Raw genomic sequence first — 26,535 nt, 5'->3', positions numbered from 1 at the left:
TGAAAAAATTTTGAAGCTTCAACAAAAGTGTAAGGAATCCCAGATCCCAATGAGAGGAACTCTGTTTAAAGATCATGTTTCTTCAAGTTATTTACCTGTTACACTAATACAAAGATTGAAGATCAGATCAGATCAATTTAGATTTCAATTAAAGTCAAACTGAACATTTCACTCTTGTAGAAGTCATACTAATAAAACTGTGAATGAAAGGCTAAGCTGCTCTACCGCATACTCACATCAAAATGTTGACGTGAATAAACACTGCCTTTAATCATCCACTTCATGTACAGTGTGCGTGTCCACTTAGGGCACGTGATTTCTGTTTGCTGTGGTCTCACCCCCTCTGACCATTTTCAAATGGAGCAGATTCACTTACTGTTGCGTGTGTTGATTAGAGCATACAGTCTCTTGCTTTGCACTTCAAACATTAACAAAAATAGTTCAACTGCCCTAATGTTCTCCCTCCTCTCGTTCTCTCTGCTTCGTCCCTACTTAGCCGGACACCCTCGGTGCTCTCCCCAATCTAAGGGAGCTATGGCTGGACCGTAACCAGTTGTCCTCATTACCACCAGTAAGTGCAGTTTAATTTGCTTTTTTTAAAAGCTGCCCTGTTTCAACAACGTTATGTTTTTTATTTTGAAATATTTATAAAACTATATTACGGATATGCAGAACTAACTCCCACTAGCAGATTTCTTCCCTTGTTTGTGCTGTGAAGGTAATGGTTGTATTGTGCCTCTGCGGCTCACTGAAAGTGGTATTTATTGTGTTTGTGAAGGAGCTTGGGAACCTCCGGAGACTGGTGTGTCTGGATGTGTCAGAGAATCGTCTGGAGGAGCTCCCCTCAGAGCTCAACGGCCTCCTGGCTCTCACTGACCTGCTGCTCACACAGAACCTGCTGGAGGTCGTGCCAGACAGCATAGGTGAGAAAACACAAGAAGGGCAGAAAGGAACATGAGCCATTTTACACAAAGATCCTGCAATACTGCGGCAGTGAAGTTCCTTCGTTTTGCCGGCATGACGTGTAACACAACAGCAACGGTCTCTAGTGTGACATACATAAGTGTCAGAATTTCTGCACAATAACCTGGCAATAACAATTATTTGCCATCCCTGTTATACAGCGTTTGATGACATCCTCTGCTTGGAGCACAAGGAGCTTGTGGGTCTCACTGTCTCCTCAGGGTGCAGACATTTTGGGCTGCTGTGCCTCGTCTTTGAGTTACCTGCTAACTGCTGCTAGCTGCTTTTTAAATCTCCCAGTGGTGGGTCGCACATATAATATGTCATCAGACATCACACCCTCCTCTCCTGCCAGTCCACACTTTCTTCAGCAACGATGATTCGGCTCTGTTACTACTTTCACTGCTGGCTTAAGGGTGGAACAACTCTTACCCCCAATCCGTGTTTGTACCTTTTATGAAGAGTGGAGAGACGAAATAACAGCGCTAGATTCCTTCCTTGAACAGGTAGTTTAAAAATAGCTATTGTTATAGTTATTTAGACTGAGAACAGCCCTGCGTTAAAACTGTAGGGAGATGTGTTAGTAGTGTGTTGTGTAAGCTACCAGTGAGACATGAAGAACAATCCTGAAAGTCCAGTTTGAGTAACAGATTGTGCTTTTAAGGGCTTATTGAACAGCAAAACCCTGCACAACATTGTGTAATACTCAATAACAGGATTTTACAACTTTGGAAAGTAATTTTTGCTGGATGACTCTGTGTTGGCAGCCATGCTACATCGTCGGACTGACATTCAGTTAAAAATTAGAAAGCTGCAGGGCTCAAGTCAGTCTGAACATGGCCTTAGAAAGCAGGATTGGAACATGAAATTATGTCATAAAATTCATCACCCAAATTAATAGATAAATATTGAGTTAGTTACAGTCATCTCTATTGTAATGTTCCTCGCGTTTCATAGTCAGTCCCTTTTAAATTTTTGTACATATGTTAGAATATCGTCAAGTGTTTCTCAAACAGAAAGCCCAAAATAAGGCCAGTGTAGGGTGACATGAAAGAACAGCAACAGTTTGCTCATTTTAATTAGTGTATTCAGTTTTTCTTTTTTCTCTGTGCCTTCTGTGGAAAGTGTATTTTTTGAGCACTCAGGGAAACTTTGCCATCTAATTAGGCAGCACCAGATTAAGTAAAGTCTGGGGTGGGTCTACTGTGTGCAGCAGACAGTGCTCTGTCAAATAAGACCAGCACTGCCCTCTGCTGGAAAAACAATGTCAGTGACAAGAGCTTGTTTTCATTTTTAAATACAGTTTATTTTATTAAAGTGCAAGGGCCCATATTGGAAAAGATCACATGTCTCATCTATTGTTGGTGTCCTATTGCTACAGTTTTTAAAATGTTATTGTGTTTTGTGTCCAGGTTGCCTGAAACAGCTGTCCATCCTAAAGGTGGACCAGAACAGACTAACCCACCTGACTGATTCAATAGGAGAGTGTGAAAACCTCACAGAACTCGTCTTGACAGAGAACCTTTTACAGGTAGGGAGATATAAACCACTTCCAGCAGCCCTGCACTGACCCAGTTGGGATTTATGTGTGCACATCAATACCCAAGTCCAATTAACAGCTATTAAGCTTCATTATCATTCCACTGAATATTAATGGCTCCCTTCTTACTCCCTCAAAGTCACTTCCTCGCTCGCTGGGCAAGCTGAAGAAGCTGACCAACCTGAATGTAGACCGTAACCGTTTGGGCAGCGTGCCCAAAGAGCTGGGCGGCTGTGCCAGCCTCAACGTTCTCTCACTGAGAGACAATCGCCTGGGCAAGCTGCCTGCTGAGCTTGCAGATGCCACTGAGCTGCATGTGCTGGATGTGGCTGGAAACAGGTAAACCACACTTAACACGCTGAACTGTGTAAAAAGAAAAAAAAATCACAGTAGCCTTTCATGCTAAGGTCAAAGATTTAATTAGAATGCCTTTGCCAAGAGGGTTTTTTGGCGTTACCAGTATCCTGCAGAGACATTGCTCCTCCAATTTTGCCTGTTTAATGTGTTCAGGAGATAATAATATCACCTCATGTAGAAGTATTTTTAAAGCTGTGGTGCTAAATTATGGAAATGATGTCTCGAAAACCTCAAGCAAATGCATCATTGTCAAAGGGTCTTTGGTAATTTCCAAAAGGTTCAAGAGGGTGCAAGCTTTCTGCAGAAGTATGAAGGTTATTCCTGTATTATTTTATTCTCCCTGTGTTCACTTAACAGTGCACGTCCTGATGTATGAATGCATTAAATTATAGTTTCTTTAAACTCTTAACTTCACGTTAGAGAGTTTTGTGATTGCCGATTTAACTCTGTCAGATCAGAAAAGTACCAGGTGAATGATAATTAATTTTTCTTACTGAACAGAATACGTTTTGGCTCATCCTTCATCCCTTCTTTTGTCCAGATTACAAAACCTGCCTTTTGCCCTAACAAACCTCAACCTGAAGGCCATGTGGCTTGCAGAGAACCAGTCACAGCCAATGCTCAAGTTCCAGACAGAGGACGATGACCGCACGGGAGAGAAGGTGCTGACCTGCTATTTACTACCCCAGCAGCCTTCCCCGAGCCTTGGTGAGTGGCACTGAGCCAATGCAGTGTGAAGTTTTAATTGGATTGTTTTTCATTAGACATATATGACAGGATAAGTCTCGGTCTGTCACTCAAATCTGTAAGACATTTAAATCTTCTGTGCATGTGTCCTAATGCAACTCTATCACGTTTTAAATCACAATAGTGTGACTTTACTTGATTCTTTGTTGTTATATGTCAATGCATATTTTTGAGACATATCTGTTCAACAAATTGATCCTTAAATCTCTTATTTTTAATAATAAGATAGTATGTTATTTGCTGTATTAACTGGTAGGAAAGCTGGCTCATATATGGAGCTACAGTTTGTATTAGTTATTTAGATAACTTGTGGTAGCTCATAAAACCCCACATGGTTTGTGAGACTTTGCAGAATCTTGTTCTGGAAGCTGTCCACTCAAAAGTATTCTATCTTTAAGCTTATATTGACAACTTTATCCACTCAACACTTAACCTTCATGCTCTACAGAGAACCTGCTGCAGAACAGTGTAGATGACAGCTGGACAGACAGCAACCTGAATCGAGTGTCAGTCATCCAGTTCCAGGAAGAGACCAAGGCTGAGGACGAGGATGATGAGGCTGCTGCAGAGCGCAGAGTGAGGAAACACAACAATACAGTGTCACCTATTTTCCTTTATATGTCTTTTCGCTCAGATTATTTTTTGTTTTGCCCTTCTTCTCAGCATTGATACTGTACATCTCTGTTGTCATTTGTCTGAGCTAATCCTGATTGAAAATAGTTTTGCTTTGAGTGAGACATCAAGTCCAAGTGAAAGGGGATTCTTTATTTATTTTAACCAAGTCATCTGACTGTTTTCTGTGCTTGATCAAAGTTATGAAGCTCCATACTTATGTCAATTTGTTGACTTATTCACATTCAATCTGTTGTTCTTTGTGTCAGGGCCTTCAGCGCAGAGCCACGCCGCACCCTAGTGAGCTGAAGGTGATGAAGAAGGTGATTGAGGAGAGGAGGAATGAAGCTTACACATCCAGACCTGATGGAGAAGAAGAGTCCCCTGATCCACAGGTACACACATCAAACTGTGTAATGATAATTTTGTCAAGTCTGTCAGCAGCCAGTTATCATTTAGAGATTTGATTTTGTTGTAATAATCTATCTGGCTTGTGACATCACTCACATGCTGTGTTTACACTGATAAAAGGCCTCACTATGCACAAAATAAAAACAGAAGTGTACCTCCACTCACTGCGTCATTAGTCAGTGGTAAACTTGATCCTGAAATAATGGAATTGATGCTTTTGGTTTAAGGAGAAACGGCTCAGTGACCTCTCCAATCAGAGTCACGACTCTCAGGTGTCCAATAGCACACTGTCAGCCACCTCCCATGAGGACAGACAAAATGTGACCGTGGCCTCGCAAAGGGAAGACCTTGTAGACGGCCACTCCCCTCAGGATGAGGAAGAGCTGGATGAGATGGAGGTGGAGTACATTGAGGTGAATATTTAAAACATCTTATTCATAAAATTGTGAGAATCTGTATGTATTTACCTGGCTAAAACCTTTTTAAGAAGAAAGACTGTTCCCCTAGTTGACTCAAGGAAAATTCTCTGTGGTCCCCTCTTCTCTAGCCCACGGTGCACTTTGCAGAGGAGCCCATCATCCGTGGTTTGGAGGAAGACGAAGACGAGGATGGGGAAGATGGTGAGAGGAGTGACGAGGAGGAGAGGCCGGCTCTCCCCGCAGAGAAGCAGCGTCTGATCAGAAAGGACACGCCACACTACAAGAAGCACTTCAAAATCACCAAGCTGCCCAAGCCCGAGGCAGTGGCTGCGCTGCTGCAGGGCTTCAGTCCTGACGGCCTGAACTCTTCGACACAAGCTGATGAGGACGAGCAGGACGAAGAGGACGAGCAAAATATACACACTCCTCAGCACCATCACAGAATGGAGGAGCTTGACGACAGCCGGCTCCAGGTCAACTCCAGTCAAGTAAAGGTAACGAATAGTTCCCACCACTGGCAGGGTGCAGTTCTGGAAGCTGGGTCGAAACTTATGCATATTATGAGTAGAAAAAAAAAAACAATATTTCACCACCTACATTTGCATCCTTATTAGAAATTCTGTCCATAGTCTTATAGTGTAGGCACATCACACAGCACATCAGTTTATTAACTTATTATATGCTCATATATTCTATTCATGTTGAGAATATATTTAAATTGAATATATTTTTTGCTTGCTCATTGCATCTATGCAAACGCTTAATACTGTATGCATAGAGTGCTCTTACCACCTTGCAAGTTGCATTCAGTTTGGAGTGGGCTGCCAGCATATATTAAGGATGTGGCATTGCATGCAGGGTCACTGTGAAATTAAAGACGTCTACCCTTGAGCTGTAAATCAAGGTGTTTTCCTCAGGAGCTGATTTTGTGGTTTAACCACAAACTCGACAAGTCTCAGAGCTTTGCTTCGTCTTTGCTCTGTCTCACGCAAAGACAAGATGTCCTTCAACAAACACATACAAACACTTTCAGTACCTAACATCATTGAGATTTCTTTGACACATAAACATAAAAAAGCTTACACACATTGTCTTATACTTGGAGAAGAAACAGATAAATGTCACTTTAAACCTTTTTGCTTCCACTTGAGGTAGCTTCTTGATCTTTGCACAATTAACGTACCATATAAATTCTTTGATGTTAAATGTTAAATATTCCTTCCACACAAGCAGCTGCAGGCCTTTCTTGCACAACACTGGCCCAGCTCAGTACTAAACTTCTCCTGATTCCATTGAATAATGACATTTTCACACTCTGCTCTTGTAACATTGTGCTTGTGTGCTTGTTAAGAATGAATGGAGTGCGTGAAGTCTGCGCTGGTGCTGCTTATGAAAATGAATCTCCTTATTACTGATCATTAGTATTTGGGGAGACTTGATGAATTATTTTTTTTGATATATCACGCTGATTGTAGAAATCCTTTTTAACACTATGATCAAACATCATCATCTCACCAAATCTGTTTTGTGTGTGTTTGTGAATGTGGGTCTGTTTGAGTGGCTGACCCCAGACCAACCAGAGCGTGTGCAGGCAGAGCTGGAATATGAGATCCAATGAGCCTTGTTTGTGTCATATGGTAATAATCTTTTATGGGATGCTTAAATTATTGCAGAAAGTAAGATTGTAGGGCTGTACCCAATTCAGAATATATCAGTCAAGTCTGATTTGGCTGTTCAAGTATAGATTTTAATGCTGCATTTAAGTGCTCCTCGGATGATCCCATTTCTCAAGTTGAAAAGTTGTTCTTCTGACTTTGCTGTGTTTATGAGCTTTAAGTGGTAACATGGGAACAACATGGATGCTACAAAGAAGATGTGTTGTGTTTTATTGCTCTTGAACAACACATTGATAACAGTTTGAAGCTTTATATTACAAAGTGATCTTGTCCCAGACTCCCAGATTTGAATTAAGCAAAGTTTATTACTATCAACTGAGCATTTACTTTTCATCCACCATGTCTCTGCATATATGACGTCAACCTGGCAATTCACGCACCAAAATTTTTGCCCACTTTTCCCAGTTGTTGTTCCGTCTTGAGGGGGCGTTCACATGAATTTTCGCAGTTGGGAGCTCATTTTTTCTATTATTCTGACACCACATGAATGCAGAGTAAAAGTTTGAATGGGTTTCTGTGGGATATTCAGGATGACTGCAATGTTTACGCTAAGCAAGTTAGCACTCCAAGCTAATGTGTGCTAACTACACAAATGACAGATTGGAAATGCGAAACGACATTTTTTGCAGACACTAGATATCAAATAAAAAGCGAGGCGCGATATGGTATTGAGTTGTTTGAGCTGTAAATTCACCACTTCTAAGCAGAAGGCAGATGATAACGTTATCACAGAGTCTGACCAGGCAAACCTCTCTTCCTCCTGCCTGTAGTGGAGAGCAGTGTGAAAGCGAGGTGCACTCACTCTGCAGCTAAATCTGGGGACTGAAACGTACACTGTACTCTAACTGACACAAAAACAAAACTGAAAAAAACAGCTGCACTACTTGAAGGATTTCATTTGACTGAGGGTTCTCCAACTCATGATTCGAATCCTTGACATTCAGTGGCAGCCCTGTAAGATCCTGAGGTGCACAACTGATGATGTATCGGGGGGTGGCTCTGCCGGGTGGTCACGGCTGAAACACCTATGCTCTGGCATGAAGCGGGCTGTAACTCCAGGGATTGTAACACCAAGTCCTAACTGATGAAAACATTGTTCTTGTAAATCAGATTCAGCAAAAAAAATTTCGGTTGCTGTGATTTTCTTAAACCTTTTTGTGGAACTTTCTGTGAATTACTTTTCGAAAATTTTCTCAGATATTTTGGCTTTTCGCAGGCTGAAAGTGTACTTTGATCTTGTACCATATTTTCTTTTAAGAAAGTAGGCATGTTGTTTGAATTAAAGATTACTCCTGGAGGAATTTTCTCTCTGTGGTGTGGAGGCTGGGCTTACTCTGGTATGGGAGCTTTTGCCTTCTTTTGTCCGCTCTCTCTACACTGTGTGTGTTGCACTGTAGCTCAGCTCCTTGGTCCTGTCTTTTCATCTCTGCCTGTATTTGCTTCTGGTGGCTGGGGAGTGAGTGTGGGATCGTTTCTGCTTCAAGGTGGTTCATCCCAGTGGACTTTTAAGTCCCACAACCTGCAAGCAGACATTTGAGTGTTGGTGTGTTTGGTGAAGTTTATGGAAAGTGTGAGAAAGTGTATTTTGTTTTACTTTTCAGTGGGTGTGTGAGCATATTTTTATTTTGGCCTGACTAATCCGCATGCCTCTCGCTGGTTCCTGTCCTAACAGGGGGTGTCATTTGATCAAGTCAATAATCTGCTGATTGAACCTGCTCGAATTGAGGAGGAAGAGGTCTGTACATACTCTTTCCTGTCCAGTATGTCTCTCTATGTCCCCCACTCACCCACTCATTCACCCACCTGTATTTAGAGGTGGAAAAGTTCCAACAGAAATCCATGGTTAATCCAAGCCAATCATTAGGAGCCCCCTAACCACAACTCATCTGTGAGATGGCCAGTGTGGCAGAACCAGGATGTGGGAAGGAAGTAGCCATGTTTTATTTATTACAGTCATTATCTTTTTCCTTTTCCTTTTTGCAGGTGTCACAAATGTGCTGCGTTTAAGTGCATCAGGGGAAATTAGATGCACTCCAGATATTGATAAATTGTTGACAATAATTTATATTTTTCTACTCAGATGTATCCATGTATCTAACCAGCTTCAGCTAGCGAAGTAAATGTCCCATAGGATTTGACTGAACACTTACTGTAGGTCCCTTAATAATGAATCAAATGCCAATGGGGTCAGCTTGATTAACTTACTGTTACACACTAGCTAACGGTTTCTTTTTCATGATGTGACAAACATATAATGTGAACATGCATCTCTCCTTTATTTCTCACTTTGAGACTTAATTTCAGATATTTCCTACTTATTTTGTTTGTCCATCCTTGTGCAAGCTCCTAGTCACAGGACAAAATTTCCATACATAATTTTCATGTGTAACCTTACACAGAAATCACAGTTTGGTTCATATCCTGGTTCAGTGGTCACGGCTTGATCCGAGTTTGATACAGCAGGAAAAAAACAAACATATAGGGATACATTTCTCCTCATTTATTTTTAACAGACAGTAGTGCAAGTGTCAAAGACAGACAAAATCCTCTTGTAGGGGACTGAGGTCACATTTTGCCCTCTGGCAACATTGGTTAACTATTTTTATCAGAATAAGACCCTTCTGTATTACACTGTAGGAACACTGAGCTGAGAGTTTTCTCAAAAGGCAACAGGTCACAGCAGGCTATTAAACTGTAAAGCATTGCTTATGGTATGAAATTGAAAATACAAAATGAAGAGAATAGTAAAAAATAAAATTTGTGCATCAGGATGACAGTTACGATAAGTTCCAAATTGCCTCTACGCCAATGTAAATGCCAATCCAGTAACTGTTTTATAGTGTTTTGTTTCTGAGTCTAGAGGCTGCTTTAAAAGCAGCGGGGAGAGGGAGTTCAGGTCCATTTTGGTTTTTTTATCTTCATCCTGGTGATTGGCACATCTGGGTGATGCTGTCGAATGTGTGTTAGGGTGTTGGATGTCTATCCATTCACAAAACATACAATTATGAAGCAACACTGCCAAACTGTCCTGTCCTTGTGAAATTTGGTTTTGCATAACGTACATCAATCTACAAACTGTGTATTCTGTGTGTGGCTGCATGCACGAAACTGTGCCCCCGCACTGTGACAGTTTGGCACATATACACAAACCATTACAACCTTAATTATGTTGTGCCATTCATATCTACCACCAGTAATGCAGCTCTAAATCTAACAGGTTCATCATGACAGCTGCTTCTTTTATGGCACCACCCTTGCAACATTATCCATTACAAAAGTGATCCACCATATTTTTTATCCACAAGTTGCAGTGAACATTTGACTGACCCCTGATTATAAAATAAAATAACCACCAGTAAGATGAGGTGCAGCAGTCCTTTTTATTTATCTCCTTAATCATTTGTAGGCTCCTTTTCTTTTTTGCTGGTACTGGAAAAGGTTAAGCTTAAAGCCTTACATGTTGAGCCTCAGATGTCCTCTAGTAGAGCATGTAAGTTAAACAGAATTCTAATGTTTAATCTTGGAGTTTTGTTTGGCCATCCACTGAATAAACAGTGCTAAGTAAATATCAAATACAGAGCTCTGAGTAACAGCATAGTCTGTAGTGCCAGATGACTTTTGGTAATAAACATATTGCATGTAATGTAGAATCAACAACCCCTGTGTTTACAGTGAACCACAGCTTTGCTTATGGCGCAGCACTTGAAACAATAAATACTTTTGTTGGTCGCCTTTCAAGTATTATTAATTTGTTGGAAACCCTGACCTTCACAAGTAATCATTAATCCCCTGGATGCCCTCAGTTGTGTTGTTTTCCTCAAGTTAATCCACATCTCTAAAATGTTCACACATTGTTCACACATTTTAGGCAGAATTTGCCCCCAAACAGCTAAAACTGTAGCCACAGTAGTATGAATCCCAGTCCAGCATCAGGTTCTGCCACACTACGTCTCTGCCACTCTACCTTTCCTCTGCTTCTGCTGCTTCGCTCCGTTTCATCACCTGTCCACTCCATGTTGCCCTGGGATGAATGGGCTGCTTCACCGGCTTCCTCCAGGTGTCTTTGTTTGGTTCATAGCAGGTAACTCAACTGCCAACAAGAGGAGGAGCTCCAGACTGATGAAGATGGAAGAAGTTTACTTCTCAGTAGTTTGATTTTGATATTGTAAACACTAAAAGATTACACATGACTCAAGTCTTAAAATTGCTGCAATGAAAATATTTGAATTGTTAAAGGGATGGTTCAGACTTTTTAAAGAGGGGTTGTATGAGTCTCCATAGTCAGTGTGTGACCTACAGTAGACGGTGGTCAGCACGCCCCCAGTTTGAAGAGGCAAACAGGAGTACCACCACAGAAGCTAAGCCATGTACTGCTGTGGGCAGGGGCAGCAAGAATATGTTTTTTATCCACCATAAAAGGCCCAACTAAAAATATCACTGTCGGTTTAAGTGCACGCTATATTTTGAATATTTTCACCACTTTATTGTACGATCAGACAGTAATTTTTTAAGGGAAACTGAAACCATTATATTGCTCCTTCAAAGCCAGACTCCTTTGACAAAAACAGTAATTTTACCTCACAGAACACAGGAGCTGCTGGTCTACTGCTGCCTCGATTAGTCAGTTTGTTTGTGTTATTATTGTGTGACTTTGGTGTTTAAAGGGTTTGCTTGGATTTACCATAGTTACATAATAATGCAAACAAACGACCTGATCAAGGCAGCAGTAGACCAACAGCTCCCATATTTCCAACAAAGTAAAATTACTGTTTTCGTCAATGTAGTCCTACTTTTAAGAGAGCGTACGCCTTTACTGATATAGATTAAATACATTTGGCTAAAATACATTTCGATGCTGGCCCTGTCCACAGCAGTACATTGCTTAGCTTCTGTATCAGACTCCTGCCTGCTTCTCCAAACTTGGAGCATAATACACTGACAATCAAGAAGTACTTCATATAACCCCACTTCAAGAAGTCCGACCTATCCCTTTAATCGTCTGTAGATTTTTTTTTTTTTTGTTTTGTGTTTGTTTCTTTCATTTTTAAACATCTAGCATGCTTTTGTTTATAGCGTTGATTTCTCTCTAATGCTCTCCAGTCTTGGTGAAGACAACTTGTACTGAAATGTGTCACTGGATGGGATTTACTATTGCATGAAAAATGTCTCTGCCAGTCAAGTTTTTGTGATCTTAAAGACATTTGTAGTTATGTCTGTATTGTTTGCTAAAGAAATTATCTCATTACAACAAATACTGGGGTATCTACACTACAAGTCCAACACCGTCTCCACATCCAGGACACAGCACACTCTTCATCTGTTACTCCTGACATTTCCCCCTTTTCCTTCCACCTGTCCCTCATTTGTCCGCAGTTCCTCCCCTGTTTTGCATGGCTTGCAAGTACACAGAATATACACAAACTGTTATGCCATATGTAGTGTTTACCTCACATGTTTTAAAGTCCCTTGTCCTGCACATACACAAGACACATTGTATGTTTAAGTAAGGATCAACCCTATGTGAGTCCAATTCAAGAAGGCCCTTGGCTGTTTATTTTTTCACTTTACATATGTCTGAAGTGTACTGTCAGTTAAGTGGTTACTGATAGATGACCATTTTTTGGCCATGCCGTTTTCAGTATACATACAAGCATACAACTTACTTACCTCAAGAGTAACTTCGGTATTTTACAACCTGGATCCTATTTTCTCATGTTTTAAGTGTCTAAGTGACTAACAGAGAAGACTGGTCCAGTATTGAGCAAGAGCTGTGAAACAGGCTCTAATGTAACCACCCTGGGTATATGCACACTGTAAATTTACTTAGTGTTTGTTTTAACCACTGACAGGCTCAGATTATTCTAAGTGTCTGACAGCATAATGGAAAAGATCCCTACAGAAATAGACCTTTTGTCAAAGGGAAAGATCTTCTCTCTTTAACTAGAATCAGCCCTGAAATTGCTTCTGTCAAACTCACCAGACTCCATTTGAATAAACAGTGATTTTATCCTTGTAAAATACACTTCATTTAAAGTTGAGAAAACCAAAACAAACTCACAAAAAACATCTTGGTTCATCTTTCCACGTCTTTCCTTAATTCACCCAGTTAAATGTGAAATGTGCTGACCCTATACAAGTTAAAAATTTAGTTCTTTTAAATGGAGTCTGGTGGATTTGGTGATAACAATGTCAGGGCTCTTTTTTTGGTTGAAAGAACGTCTAGTGGATGTAATTTGACAGTGTACACACGCCCTGAGACTTGCATTGCAGCCTGTTAAGGGGCTGCTGGCTGCAGCACTTTTGCTCAATATTGGACCAGTTTCAAAAATCCTTGTTTGCATTAGTTACTTCGACACAAAAACATGGGAAAGTAGAGATCAGGTTAACAAATACTAAACATACTCTTTAAAATGTCTGTAAAGCTAAATTCAAGGCACAAATCATCCATCTTCCACTTGAAACTGACGTTAGGCTCCAGACAAGTCAATGTGTCTCTCCATCTATCTGTTAGCATGATGACAGGATGCTGCTGTGATAAGACTGACATCACCTTCTGGCAGAAAGAGGGAGGTCACCCATAATTTATATAATGAAGTATAAGATGTGACAATAAATGGCAATCAACTTTTAATTAATGAAATTAACAACATTGTGGGCTCGCCTCCCTCTCAATCTGTCCTGAGCTGAGTGGTGTTTAGAGGGGTTTCATTAGTAGTTGTGCTGACTCCTCCCTCCTCAACTTGCAGCACACGCTGACCATCATGCGACAAACAGGCGGACTGGGTATCAGCATAGCTGGAGGGAAAGGATCTACACCTTACAAGGGGGATGATGAGGTAAGATGTGTACGTGGAGTCTGGATAGGATCAAGAAGTCATATCCTGTTGATTACACACATTAATTTCTCTTCTTGTTGATGTGTTCAGGGAATCTTCATCTCCAGAGTATCTGAAGAGGGTCCTGCAGCCAGAGCAGGGGTTAAAGTGGGAGACAAACTCCTGGAGGTAAAACAGTTTGTGTTAACTTTTCCTTTTGCAACACTTACCTGTTTTACAGCATTACAAGTCAGTCATTCTCTCTGTTTGTCTCAGGTGAACGGAGTGGACCTCCATGAAGCAGAACATCACACAGCAGTTGAAGCTCTTCGTAGCTCCGGTGCTACGGTTTCCATGTCGGTGCTACGAGAGCGTATGGTGGAGCCAGAGAACGCCATCACTACCACGCCGCTGAGGCCAGAGGACGACTACTTCCCACGGGAGAGACGGAGCAGTGGCATCGCCTTCAACTCAGAGTCGACACCCAGCGGGCCTCGACAGCGGCTGTCCACCTGCCTGATCCGAAACGACAAGGGGCTGGGATTCAGCATCGCTGGGGGCAAAGGCTCAACGCCCTACCGCACAGCAGACACGGTGAGACATGCAAAGACACCACTAAACCATGATCTGACTATAGACTACATTGTGTATAGGCTATGGAGAACATATTTGATGGCTTCCTGTCAGTGAGGTGCCTTGTATACATCATGGTTTCAGATAGTGCTGGGTGATATGGTTGATATCAATAACCTAATATTGTTTTAAGAACCTTTTTCAATTAGGTTTCAATAAGTTGATTAATCAGTCAGTAGATTGATGAAAAAATGAGTCACAAGTGTGTTGATAACTAAAAGTTTCATCAGTCGAATCAGTCATTTTTCATGTATGATATATGACTGAGGTCTGGCTTCATCAGCGGGCTGTTGTTGACCCACAGCCGCCAGTTTAATAGGCCTGCTCAAAAGCTTAAAACACTATCTTTCATACTGTCACTAATAATAAGTCTTGAAGTTAGGAAGTTAGGTCACAGAGTGTTTGCAGTCTCCGTTGCAGCAATCTGTCTTTTAACAGCGTCTATTCTAGCCGCAGAGTTTACAGTCATCACCAGGGAGACGGAGATATGAATAGCCAGCCCTGACACCTGATAGGTCCAGTGTAACTGGACGGGCTGAGGTGTATTTATTTGGGCCAGTGCAATACTGCTTTGCAACTCACGCAGCTCAACGAGCCCACAAAGAGGAAAGGACTCATACACTGATGAATTAGGCGGGTCTGACTGTAAGTCTTGCCTCTTGGATGCAGTGACTTGGTTGGTTATTGGTTGATCTGGGGAGGAGGTGCAGTAGACTTTGCTCCTGCATGTGTTTGTACATTTTGTTTTAATGAGGCAGAGTTCAGCTGTGTTTTTATTTGTTTAACAAAGTGTGTAATTTGTTTGAGAAAAGAGACAGCATGTCTCAGGGGTCGTGGTTTTAATGAGCTGCCTGTGCTGCAGAGTCCTAATGTGTCTTTGTGATCAAAGACTACGTTGTTTATCAGCTGTAAAGCATGTGTAGTTTTCTTTGTTTATGTTTACAACTTTAAATCACAATTTGTGGCATTGTGGGCTGCTGTTATCTCAGTGTTCTTTTATTGATTACCATTGGCACGCTTTATGAAGGTAGTTCTATTATTGGCTCAGATCCACACTGTGGGATATCACACGTTGACTGACTGGTAACTGAACTTCTAGACAGCTCAGAGTTAGCACACTGATTCATCACAGCATTGCACCCTGTTGCACCAGACCCGTTTACCAGGACCCTGTTTAATTTGATACACACACAGGAGGCCAGCAAAGATTCATGGAATAACTTGGTAACTGCTCCCACTTGTTTAACCATTTTTAGATACCAAGTATCAGTAACGTCTCTTTTTATATGCAGTTTTTAAAGGTATACTATGCAGGGTTTTCCTGGAAAAAAAAGAAAAAAATAACCCCTCTCTGTCATTGCTTATTACCTGCTAGAAGTGTGTGACGGTGTATTTTTCTGCAGAGATCTGCTGTCTGCCTGTATTTTCACGTGTGTTGCCAAACACGTGCAATTCTTGCATACTACACCTTTAAAAAATAGTGTTAACAAGTCTTAAAATATGTATAGCAATACAAAGTAATTTATTCAGAAATAGGTAAAAGTTTAATATTTGACAATTTCTCTCATCTCTCCTCAGGGAATCTACATCTCTCGCATCGCAGAAGGGGGAGCGGCACACAGAGACAACATACTGCATGTAGGCGACAGGGTGATCTCTGTGAGTACTACCCATCACCTCCATGCAGGCATCAGTATTCAGTGTGATCAGAACAGGACTTCCTTTACAGTGTTGTCATGGATATGAGAATGAGAATCAATTTGTTTTTTCTCATTTTTCTCTTCATGGATTACCTCTAGTAGAGGTTTAGATATAACACAGTACATCCTGAGAAATGGACATTGGTGTTGTTATAGCTGGCCACACAGCATGACCTGATAATGTCATCTGTAATTAATCTAGATCTGGGTCCTTTGTTCTCAGTTTTGCAGAGGGTGTCCCATCTTTATCTTGCACAATGTAAAGGAAACACTTAATGTCATTATTGCTACATATGTTAATATTTTTATTGTGAATGAGCCCACAACACTGCTGTATCACTCAAGTTAAGTCTTGTCATAACTCAGATAGTTCAGACTAACTTGTGTCAGATCCCATTCTGACCACGTGCAAAAAAAAAAAAACTCTTCAGACTTCACTTCTCACATATCAGGTTCATACGTTTGCAGCTGAGATGAAATACTAATACAGTCCTCGTACTAATTCTAACTCTTTTCTTGGACGCAAATTGTCTCGCTCTTAGTAAAATAGTGCAGCATTTAGGTTATGTGTTTCAACGCTAAAAGGTTCGTGCATGAAGACTCCAGTCTCTTTTATTTCTTCCACTGATCACAGTCCAAGCTTGGCTTTGCTCTCTTTTAATGTCATCATATTACAAACTCTTTGAGTTGCATGTTTTTACCGACATCACACACTGTTACTGTAAACTGAATGAAGGTGGCTGATTTTGACTTGTCCTGCTGTTCCTCTCCAGTGTGCTGAATGTGAAACTGCTCCTACTCTGTTTCTTTAAAGCACTCCTCCCTGCCCCCTGGAAATCACAGAAAAGCTACCTGACTATCCTCTTTGCTTTCTCTCCGGGCTTACTCTCCTCTTTCGTCCGGCAGTTTTTCTTTTGTCTATTCGTAAACTGCCCCTCTTTCTCACACTCTCTCCATCTGCATGCTCATTAATGTGTTAAGTGCATCTCCTTGCCTGTTTGGTGGTGGGTATGGTGGTTGGGGTGGAGTGGGCTGAGCCTGTATGCTGCAGCATATCAGCCAATGGTAGGAGCTGGTACTGTCGGGTCAGTGCTGACCTCTGCTTGTCACTTAGGACCAGAGTGCAGTTTTAAGACTGTGCATGCCTGAAAGCTACCCCCTTATCTAAAAGCTCATAATTCAGTAATTATTTAGGATGTTCCTGCTTGCCTTTGTTGACTTAAGATCAAACTTTTTGGAGCAACACCAGTTGTATTTTAAGTAAATAAAGGCAAGAAGGGGTAGGAAATTGTTGATTACATCAAAGGAGAACAGCATAAGCTTACTTTAGGGAATTTCATAACTTTTTGGGAAATATAGCTTTGCTTGCTAGTAGCTTTTTACCCTCAAGGAAGCTCTGCCAGCTTACATTGCCAGCAGCAGCCCGCTGTTTCCCCTCCTCCCTCTTTTTCTTTGCCTGTTCCTGTTGCTCTGTATAGGTATTGGGTTCTTCTCCAAATAACCATACTCACTTTGGTGCACTCACAAACTCACAGTGAAATAAATATCAGCCTGATAAATAAATATTTTTGAATGATGGGTTGTGCAGTCTGACAAGAGGGGACAGATGGCAGCATGCCGTTTTAAGCATGTATTTGTTTTTTAATGTTCATCCGGCCGTTGGTAAATGTGGCCCGTTGTCATTGGAGGCGTACTGGTGGGCTGACACCCTCCGTGGTTGGTTTTACTGTCGATCCAGATCAATGGTGTAGACATGACAGAGGCCAGGCATGACCAGGCAGTAGCGCTCCTTACCGGCACCTCCCCCACCATCGCCCTCCTAGTGGAGCGAGACCTGAGTGCACCAGGGGGCTCTCCAGGTCAATCCCGGGCGCGAGCCCACTCCCCTCCACCCCCAGAGCCCTCAGATTCACCAGACCAGGAGGAGGACGGCCTCACCCTTCATGGGAACAACCTAAGCCGCATGGAGGACGAGTATCCAATCGAGGTGAGAGCTCTCAGGAGCAACTTCTGTTTTTCAATTTGTTGAATAGCTTTTTAGTTTTATTCGATGATGCTATAAAAGCCTCATGAAGGCATTCAGCGTTAATGTTTTGTTATTTGGCCCCTGCCTTATCCTTAATGCTGTCCAGTTCCAGAGAAGATGGTGCATGGTATGAAGGCTTGGTCTAATTTAAATAATGGTGTACTTTAGAGTGTAGCATTTGCAGTTGTCAATAATTCAAATATGTTTACTTAAAGGGATAGTTTTGATTTTTTTAAGTGGGGTTGTATGAGATACTTATCCATAGTCGGTACATTACCTACAGTAGATGGCGTTTGGCACGCCCCCAGTTTGGAGAAGCAGGCCGGGTGCCAACACACAAGCTAAGTAATGTACTTCTGTGGATGGGGGGCAGCAGCAAAACGTATTTTAGCCACCTAAAAGAATCAGTGTCACTTTAAATGTATGCTATATTGTAAGTATCTTTACAGCTTTACCTCAACTTGAGACAGCCTCTTCAGACGAAGGAGCCATTAACAGCTTCATGTCGTCAAAGCCACCAGACTCCATTGAAAAAACCCAGAAATTTTATGCTTGCTGAATACAGCAGTTGCTCATCTACTGTTGCCTCAGTCAGTAAGTTAGTTTGTGTTATTGTGTGACTTTGGTGAGTCTGACTTAACCCTTTAAAACACCAAAGTCACACAGTAACACAAACTAACTAACTGATGGAGGCAGTGGTAGACCAGCAGCTACTGTGTTCAGCAATGTTTAATCATAGTTTTTCTCAATGGAGTCTGGTGGCCTTGAAGAGACCATTGTAACGGCTTCATTTCCCTAATGGAAGCTGTGAAAATATACTATATATAGCGTACACTTGAACTGATAAAGTTGTTTTTTTTAGGTAGCTAAGATATATTTTGCTGCTGCCTCCGTCCACAGCAGTACATTACTTAGCTTCCATGTTAGATTCCTGCCCTTGTCTACAAGCTGGGAGTGCGCCAACTGACATCTAGTGTAGGTTATGTACTGACTATGGTCAAGTACTCACACAACCCCACTTCAAAAAAGCCAAACTATCCCTTTAATAGTGGCTCCTGTAAAGATATGTATGTGCAAGCTGTAGGTTGGTTTGAGTTAATCAGACAAATTATAGATGTAGACATGACTGTGATCTGATCTTTAGTTGATTGACTTTTGTTAGATTTAGACTTGAATTGTTTAAAAATCTCTTGTTACAACAAATCTTCTATTTCTAATCCTAACAGGAAGTGACCCTGGTGAAGTCAGGTGGCCCTCTAGGCCTGAGCATCGTGGGCGGCAGCGATCATGCCAGCCATCCATTCGGCATCAATGAACCTGGAGTGTTCATCTCAAAGGTATGACTTTGACAGAGTTGTGACTCTTGTGTTTTTTTAACCTCTCCCAAAGTACATTTTGTGTCTCACTCTTTACGGCCCGTCTTGTCATCAGGTGATCCCTCATGGTCTAGCATGTCAAAGTGGACTGCGTGTCGGCGACCGAATATTAGAAGTGAACGCCATCGACCTGCGTCATGCCACACACCAGGAGGCTGTGCGAGCCCTGTTAGCCAACAAGCAGGAGATCCGTATGTTAGTGCGGAGGGACCCTTCACCACCTGGGATGCAGGTGAGGCCATCAACTCAACCAAATATATACATACTAACATAAGCTGATGCATTTTACCTCATCTGATGAGCCATTTATATGTCATTACAGGAAATTATGATCCAGAAGCAGCCAGGGGAGAAGCTTGGCATTAGTATTCGTGGAGGGGCCAAGGGTCATGCAGGAAACCCCTTCGACCCCACAGATGAAGGCATCTTCATCTCTAAGGTTCTGATACATTGTCCAATACTGGATAGCATTACAGTTATGAAGCTTTATCTAAATCCATATCCCATCAAACTGAGAACTATAAGCACGCTCAGTCTGCTGTCTACAGAAGAATTAAGCAATGCAAATTTCTACCGAGAAAAAAGCAGTATTAAAGTTGTTGACGGAGAAAGTAAGGACAAATTATTTAAAGTAAAGTATAAGATGACACAGGAAATTTAAATCTGTGGGCCTGAGTTTCATTATTATTTTGTTAGACACTCCGAGGCAGTTACAGTCATCAACTAACCTGTATCTATATTCGAACAGGTGAGTTCGACTGGTGCCGCAGCAAGAGACAGCCGGCTGAAGGTTGGCATGCGTATCCTGGAGGTGAATAACCACAGCCTGCTGGGGATGACGCACACAGAGGCCGTGCGAGTGCTCCGAGCTGTGGGAGACTCTCTGGTCCTGCTGATGTGTGATGGCTTCGACCCACAAAACGTGGCTGCAGTGGAGGTGAGACAGCAGGAGCAGTTGGATTTAGACAGCATTGACTATCTTTGTTGATTTGAGATAATGCATCAAAAATTCAAAATGGTGGACGGGAGAGGAGATGCACCAAGTATCTCAGGAGCAATTGTTTTATCTTTTAATTCTGAGACAAACAGACGTGTAAAATGTATATTTTCCACAAAATAAGATGTTAAAAGTATTTATAACCAGATTTTAATGACATTTTGTCTTACATTTCTCTCTCTGACTAAAAAATGCATCTGTCCACTCCTGTGGATGTTATTGTGCCAAAGGGTATACTGTGGTTTAAAAAGTAATTTAATAAAACTCAATATAGGTCCATGTTATGTTATGTTCTTATGTGTTTTTACTTTGTGATTTTATAATTCAATACTGATGACATTTTGAAACAAAACCTTTTTTGGGTCCATTTCCAGGCATCTCCCGGGATCATTGCCAACCCATTTGCAACTGGCATCGTCCGTAAGAACAGTATGGAGAGCATCTCTTCTATAGACCGAGACCTGAGCCCAGAGGAGATTGACATCATGCAGAAGGTACGACACAGATTATACACAGTTTTATACACTGACCATTATCTTTACTAAATACCTATCGTTATTACGAACAATAACATTATCTGTGCAGTTAAGGTGAGGTTATTGCACTCACTGTGCACTTAGTGGTCATGCACTGTTTACATCTGACAAAGCCTAAAAGCCCTGAGTAAAGGGAGTGAACATTGTTAGTTAGTATTCCAGGAAACACTGCACCTCATTCACCCACATACCAGGAGTCACTTTGGCAATTTTGAAACGACAGTGGTCAAGTCAACACGTGAATCAGCTGTTTTGTTCAGCCATTCTGTGCACTGTGCTCCCACAGCAATTTGGTTTTAGCAGGTGGAGTTTTCAACCACAGCACAGTTCAACTCCAAACAGGCACGCCACGCATACCCATCTTTTCACCATGGCAGCCAGAAAGCGCCAGCACAGTTGTTATTTTGTCTAGATGAGCTTTTGGGAGACTGCCCGTACTAAAGGAATGTAGGGGCTTGGTGGTTTATTGAATGCTAGTGTCTGTTGATCCTCTGCACACGTTGATCAACTTGGAGTTTTTGTCGTACAGCCTTTATCAAAGCACACACATGGAAAGGCATGGAGATTGCATCGGTTTAAATGACTCTTCCACTAAGGTTTACAGGATGAATACTAACGGTTTATTGGGAGTGTAAGGATCTTAAAACTTGCTCTTCTCCAGGAGTCTGAGATGGTGAGAGAGACATCACAGTGGGAGCGAGAAGAGATGGAGAAAGTGGTAAGTGAAACTGAAAATCCATGACTGTTTTGGGAAGGCTAGAGGTAAAACTGATGAGCAGATAGATGTCAATAAAGCAAGGCAAGAGAATACACTTTGTGCTTCATGAAAAATGCAGAACACGGGTGTGTACAATAAGGTTGAGCTTTTAGAGGCAGAAGCTCAGGTTTGTCTGTTATCGGGTGAATGAAGCTTCTCCTCTGCACCCTGTGTGGGTAATGTGTTTGAACGAACTATTCCTGTAATGTCCCACCTTGCATGCTTTATTTTCTGCTCCCATAGCTAATGAATAGAGTGCTTTCTAATGTGTGCGGATCTATCCTTTCTTTCCCTTCTGTTTTTTCTCTCATCTCTCCTTTACTTTTGGTGTGTTTGGTGTGATAAAAAAATCATCCAATCATCCCATCTCCATACCACTTCCCCACTGCTGTGTTTCTCCACCTCACCCCCCTGTAACACTTCTGTCCTCTTCTATAAATCTTCCATCTTCTCATTTCACCTCTCATCGCATCACTGTGTGGCTGTGTGTGGTTGGGTCTCTTTCCCTCTGTACTCTCCTCCCCTTCCTCTCTTGGTGAAGGAGCGTATGCGCTTGGAGCGTGAGGAGGCAACTCGCCTGCTAGAAGAGGAGACTGAGGTGAGACACTCCTCATTGGCAGGGTTGCAGACAACCTTCCTGGAAGTCTGCGCAAACAAAAATACCACAGCACTACCTCCATGGGATTTTAGAATGCATTAGAACGTCCCATTTAGTTTGGGGCCCCCACCTGGTAGAGCATGCGTCCCAAGTACAAAGGTTGTGTCCTTACTGCAGCGGCTGCAGTTCGACTCCAACCCACAATAAGAAAACTTTAGAATAAAACCAGACTTATCCTTAAATATAATGACATGATACATACTGAGCATTGGGGAATTTCTCTAGCCAGTTCTCATTTGCAACAGAAGTGTGGATTCTTCACTTCACAGGAATCAGTGGTTATCTACAAATCTATACGTAGTCTTTAATTTGAAAAAAAATCTTGCTTATTGAGTAATTGTTGCCAGAAAATAAGATGAAGTTGTGTGTCCTCCCAAAATGTCCGTGTGACTTTATTTACAAGTCAGAATAGAGTGCAGCCATAGTCTTTCTTTTTTATTATCTACATTAAGGATGCAGCACCCGGTCTTCAAGTTCTAATTGTGAGTTGCTTCTTATCTGTTGTGTAATAAACCTCAGTCTTGTCCTCTTCTCACCTCTGCTTCCTGTTTATTTCTCTTCAGAACATTGGCACTGGACCTCTAAAACTTGACTACAAAACCCTGGCGGCTCTGCCCACCACCAGTCTGCAGAAGCTCAACAGGGTAAGACCCTCTGTATGTTGTAATGTCTCCGGGCAGAGGTAGAAGATACACAGGTCGTTACACTAAGGCTGCATCCACACTAATAAGTTTTTGTCTTGTATTTACACCTCTCTGGCATTTCTGAACCCCTAAAACAAAGACCTTTGAAAAGCTGCTGACCCCATATTAGTTTGAAAACTGCAGAGTTGCATTTTAATCAGGGCGGGCAGAGACTTCCGAAAATGATAACCCAGACAACTATGTACGTTTATTTCCCTTCCTAATCGGCTCTTAAAAGTCACTATTGTCAAGCTGTTACTTACAAAACTGCTAAAACGTGTGTGTGTGTGTGTGTGTGTGTGTGTGTGTGTGTGGTAATCATTTTTGTTTTAAAACACCACTTTTAAATTAAAAACATATTAGTGTGGGTGTGGCCTAACTGTTATGAATCCTTTTCAACCTGTTTAAAAAAGAGTGCAGTCCTCTGAAGCTGTAAACTGCTTGTATTTCTGAGCTATGTTGGAAGTGGCCTTCAAGCCTCAGAATAGACCTCCTTATGGAATCTCGTGTTTTTATGTCCCGGGAAACTCTTGAGTGACCCAGAGCCGACCAGTTGCCCCACCAGGAGCAGGAATGTTAACCTCTCTCCATGTCAAAACCCCAAGTCACCATTACTGATGGTGGCTCTAAGGCCAAACCAGTGCAACAAATCAAGCTAGAGTGATGTAATCATGTCCTACATTAATTAACAAAAGCAGATGTGACCACCCTGGATTGATGAAATGACATGAAGATCAAGGACTTATCAAGAAGTTTGGGAAAAGAAAATGAAGACCAGGAATCAAGACAAGAAAAGAGTGAAAGTGGCTGCGGAAAAATAAAAGTATCTATGAAGTACAGAAGGAGGAGGACTTGAAAGGAAGCATGGCCGCAGAGAGGGCACTGTCCTGGTTGATAAATTGAGTGTGTGAAAGAGGTAGGGAGATTGGGGGGAAGGGGACAGCTGCCCGCTATCAACCGGCCTATCCTCTGCGATATTTTAAACCTGCATCTGGCTCTGAATTGGATGCAGTCTCTTGGGTGGGTGGGGTGATAGAAAAGGAGGGAGGGTGTTGTCTAAGAGGAACAGACAAGTGTTTCAGTTGGAGTTCCTAAAGTCCTCAGAGGAGTAAGTTGGAGTGGACTGTCCTGTTTCCATCTTGCAGTGAGTACCGAGATGTTCAACTGGTGTTTGATCAATTTATTATTTTTCTTTCTCTCTGTCTTGATTCATTCTCTCCTCTTTATTTTTATCCAAGTGTCTGTGTTAAGTGTCAAACAGGAGATTATCAATTTGACTTTATGACCTGCTTAGACTTTTTAGAGTTCTTGAAACCTGAGCACCAAAAGGATTTGATTGCGTGTTCCATTACCCACCCTTGAATACACACCTTTGAGCTACCATGCACTAAAGAAAGAGTTATTGTTCTTTTATTAACATTTAGGTCCCATAACTTTAAATAGACGACTATTATGACTGTTTTTCTGCCCTACTTGTAGATCTCTGGCCTTCTTAGATTGTCCAAGAGAACCTAACCTACATTTCACACACAGCTGTTAATGTGCGGCGCCTTAGAGCTGGATTTGCTTCTCCAGCACACGTGGTCCTGCTCAAACTGTATCACAGTGAGCCTTCATCAACTGCCTGCAATGTGTTGTCAAAGGTTTAGCTTAAAAAACAGAGATGGTTTGTGTTGAAAAACGGTGGTTTAGAAATGTTAAGAAAGCCAAACGGAGTGTGTTTTTAGTGATAGTGACAAGTTTTACTGTGTTTTTTATAAGAAGTGAGGTGTCAGGCTGAAGAGCTGACTTTAAGGTCATGTAATGTCACTGGAAAGAAGAATCAGAATCCAGTTGGTTTGGCCATGTAGGTTTTCACTAGTTCACCTAGTAGAGCAGACACCCCATGTACAAAGGCCTTGTCCTTCCGGCAGTGGCAAAGGGTTTGGTCCAACCCACGGCCCCCCACTGCATGTCGCAATGAAACCAGTAACATGCCTGTAGGGGCCAGTAAAGTGTTTTGGGGCCCTTTTTAAGTTATTTTGTTAGAATAGCATAGCATAGCATATATTTTTCATATCTCAACATCATGATGAATCTATTGCTGTTCTGGGCCCCAGGCAGTTGCCTACCTTGCCTAATAGTCTGCACCTGGAAGTCTTCCTTTTATCTCTAATATTATCTCTTCTGCTGCTTAAATATTCTTCCAAGAAGCATTTACTACACTGTTGTAGAAATAGGGAGTAACACGATTCAGGTCCTGGTTCCCAGCATGGCGGGCAGCTCAGTGTGTCGGCATGCCTGGCGCACCAGCAGCCTCGCTCTCCTCTCTCACACCAAAAACCCCAGCTGTCCCTCACAGTTTGTGTCAGAGCCAAAAGGGCACTCGTTCACATTCCAGCCCACTGACCCTCATCACACCACAGACTCTTATAGTCAGCATGTAGGGACGCACATTACTGCCTCACAATGCCTGCTGTATTTTTAGTGGGGCTATTTTGATTATCATCAGATATGTCAAGGTCACGTCGAGTTATCTGGGTCGACCTGAGGCTTTTTAGGTGTTTTTTTTCGTGTGTGGTTTGTTAAAACATGACACTTCTGTGGTTGCAGTTACAGTATCAGGTTTCTTTACATGGGTCGGGTTAAACAGAACATATTTTCCCCCCTCCTACAGTGACGTCACCCGTCCTCCATGTTAGGTACAGTAAGAGCTGAAGGAGCCTGAATGTCTTGCTGATCTGATAATATAGTTATTTAAGGCAGAGAGGTTAAGAGGCTGGACTGCAGTAATGTGTCTGGTGGTGTACAGCAGCAGTTAACAAGTCGTGGATGATGCGTAACTGAGAGTATTTAGGAAAGACTTAGTGATGTGAGTAACTCTTTAGCAACTACAGGCTTGTGTGTCAAGTGTCTGTTTACAAAAGCACGTCATTAGACGAAAGGGAATTACTCCTCATCTTATGTTAGATTAATTTGGAGGTTTGTAACAGGTTATATTTATTTACCAAATGTTTTCTAGTGTTTGCTGTATTTGTTTCAAGTTGACTGACAGGGGCTTACAACATTAGGGGAAAACAACATCTGCCTTTGTAGATCTATTTTTATTTGCTGCTCTTCAAGGAGAGCTCTGATTTATTACAACTTGGATGTTGATGTAGTATGTTCAGCTATCAGTTATGATAACATTGTACTCACCAGGATGACTGCTGAGGTCTCTAGATGCTTAAAAGAAGTCAGAAACACAAACAGTCAGGAAACCCGACAGATGAAAAGCTTATTTGGAAGAGAAGACAAAGAACAATTAGTACATAAACTGTTTTAATATCTATTATATATCCATATATCCATTTTAATATCCAAACTCCTGGTTCAACTTTGACCTGCTGTACTGAAATATTTGGCATACACACAGTTTCCTCTTTAAGGAGGGATTAAGTGATCGCACCTGACAGAACGTGAGGTTGCCACACACATTTTACTTTCAAATAAAATGGTTTTAAATGGTGGTGAAAGTCAGTGTTTGAGTTTTCTGTCTTGTTGAAATTGTGGCAGTGATGTCATAGGCCTTGTTATGACTGCCAGCCCAAATCCACTTTTGGCAGATTGTATCCAGATTAACTTTATAAAGTCTGGATAGCAAACAGAAA

General features: G+C 41.8%; 1 protein-coding gene across 11 annotated transcripts in view; it reads left to right on the top strand.

Moving 5' to 3' along the window:
- scrib (scribble planar cell polarity protein) overlaps positions 1 to 26,535 on the top strand; it is an 82,082-nt gene that overhangs the window by 35,538 nt on the left and 20,009 nt on the right. For 10 of the 11 annotated variants that reach the window (XM_049565137.1, XM_049565138.1, XM_049565136.1 and 7 more), the window contains exons 7-29: positions 497 to 571; positions 779 to 923; positions 2,376 to 2,494; positions 2,643 to 2,842; positions 3,402 to 3,568; positions 4,056 to 4,183; positions 4,489 to 4,614; positions 4,858 to 5,043; positions 5,178 to 5,543; positions 8,398 to 8,460; positions 13,472 to 13,561; positions 13,652 to 13,729; positions 13,817 to 14,134; positions 15,752 to 15,832; positions 17,612 to 17,860; positions 19,126 to 19,236; positions 19,331 to 19,507; positions 19,598 to 19,714; positions 20,024 to 20,212; positions 20,647 to 20,766; positions 21,470 to 21,526; positions 22,107 to 22,163; positions 22,787 to 22,867. In XM_049565137.1, the coding sequence (XP_049421094.1) occupies positions 497 to 571; positions 779 to 923; positions 2,376 to 2,494; positions 2,643 to 2,842; positions 3,402 to 3,568; positions 4,056 to 4,183; positions 4,489 to 4,614; positions 4,858 to 5,043; positions 5,178 to 5,543; positions 8,398 to 8,460; positions 13,472 to 13,561; positions 13,652 to 13,729; positions 13,817 to 14,134; positions 15,752 to 15,832; positions 17,612 to 17,860; positions 19,126 to 19,236; positions 19,331 to 19,507; positions 19,598 to 19,714; positions 20,024 to 20,212; positions 20,647 to 20,766; positions 21,470 to 21,526; positions 22,107 to 22,163; positions 22,787 to 22,867 (3,300 nt within the window). The remainder of the gene's footprint in view (positions 1 to 496; positions 572 to 778; positions 924 to 2,375; positions 2,495 to 2,642; positions 2,843 to 3,401; positions 3,569 to 4,055; positions 4,184 to 4,488; positions 4,615 to 4,857; positions 5,044 to 5,177; positions 5,544 to 8,397; positions 8,461 to 13,471; positions 13,562 to 13,651; positions 13,730 to 13,816; positions 14,135 to 15,751; positions 15,833 to 17,611; positions 17,861 to 19,125; positions 19,237 to 19,330; positions 19,508 to 19,597; positions 19,715 to 20,023; positions 20,213 to 20,646; positions 20,767 to 21,469; positions 21,527 to 22,106; positions 22,164 to 22,786; positions 22,868 to 26,535) is intronic. The other variant, XM_049565129.1, reaches the window with a different exon arrangement.

The sequence above is a fragment of the Epinephelus fuscoguttatus genome, linkage group LG21 (assembly GCF_011397635.1).
Source record: "Epinephelus fuscoguttatus linkage group LG21, E.fuscoguttatus.final_Chr_v1".
Taxonomy (NCBI): Eukaryota; Metazoa; Chordata; class Actinopteri; order Perciformes; family Serranidae; genus Epinephelus; species Epinephelus fuscoguttatus.
Note: the sequence above shows the minus strand (reverse complement) of the source record. Positions and strands in the feature narration are given on the sequence as shown.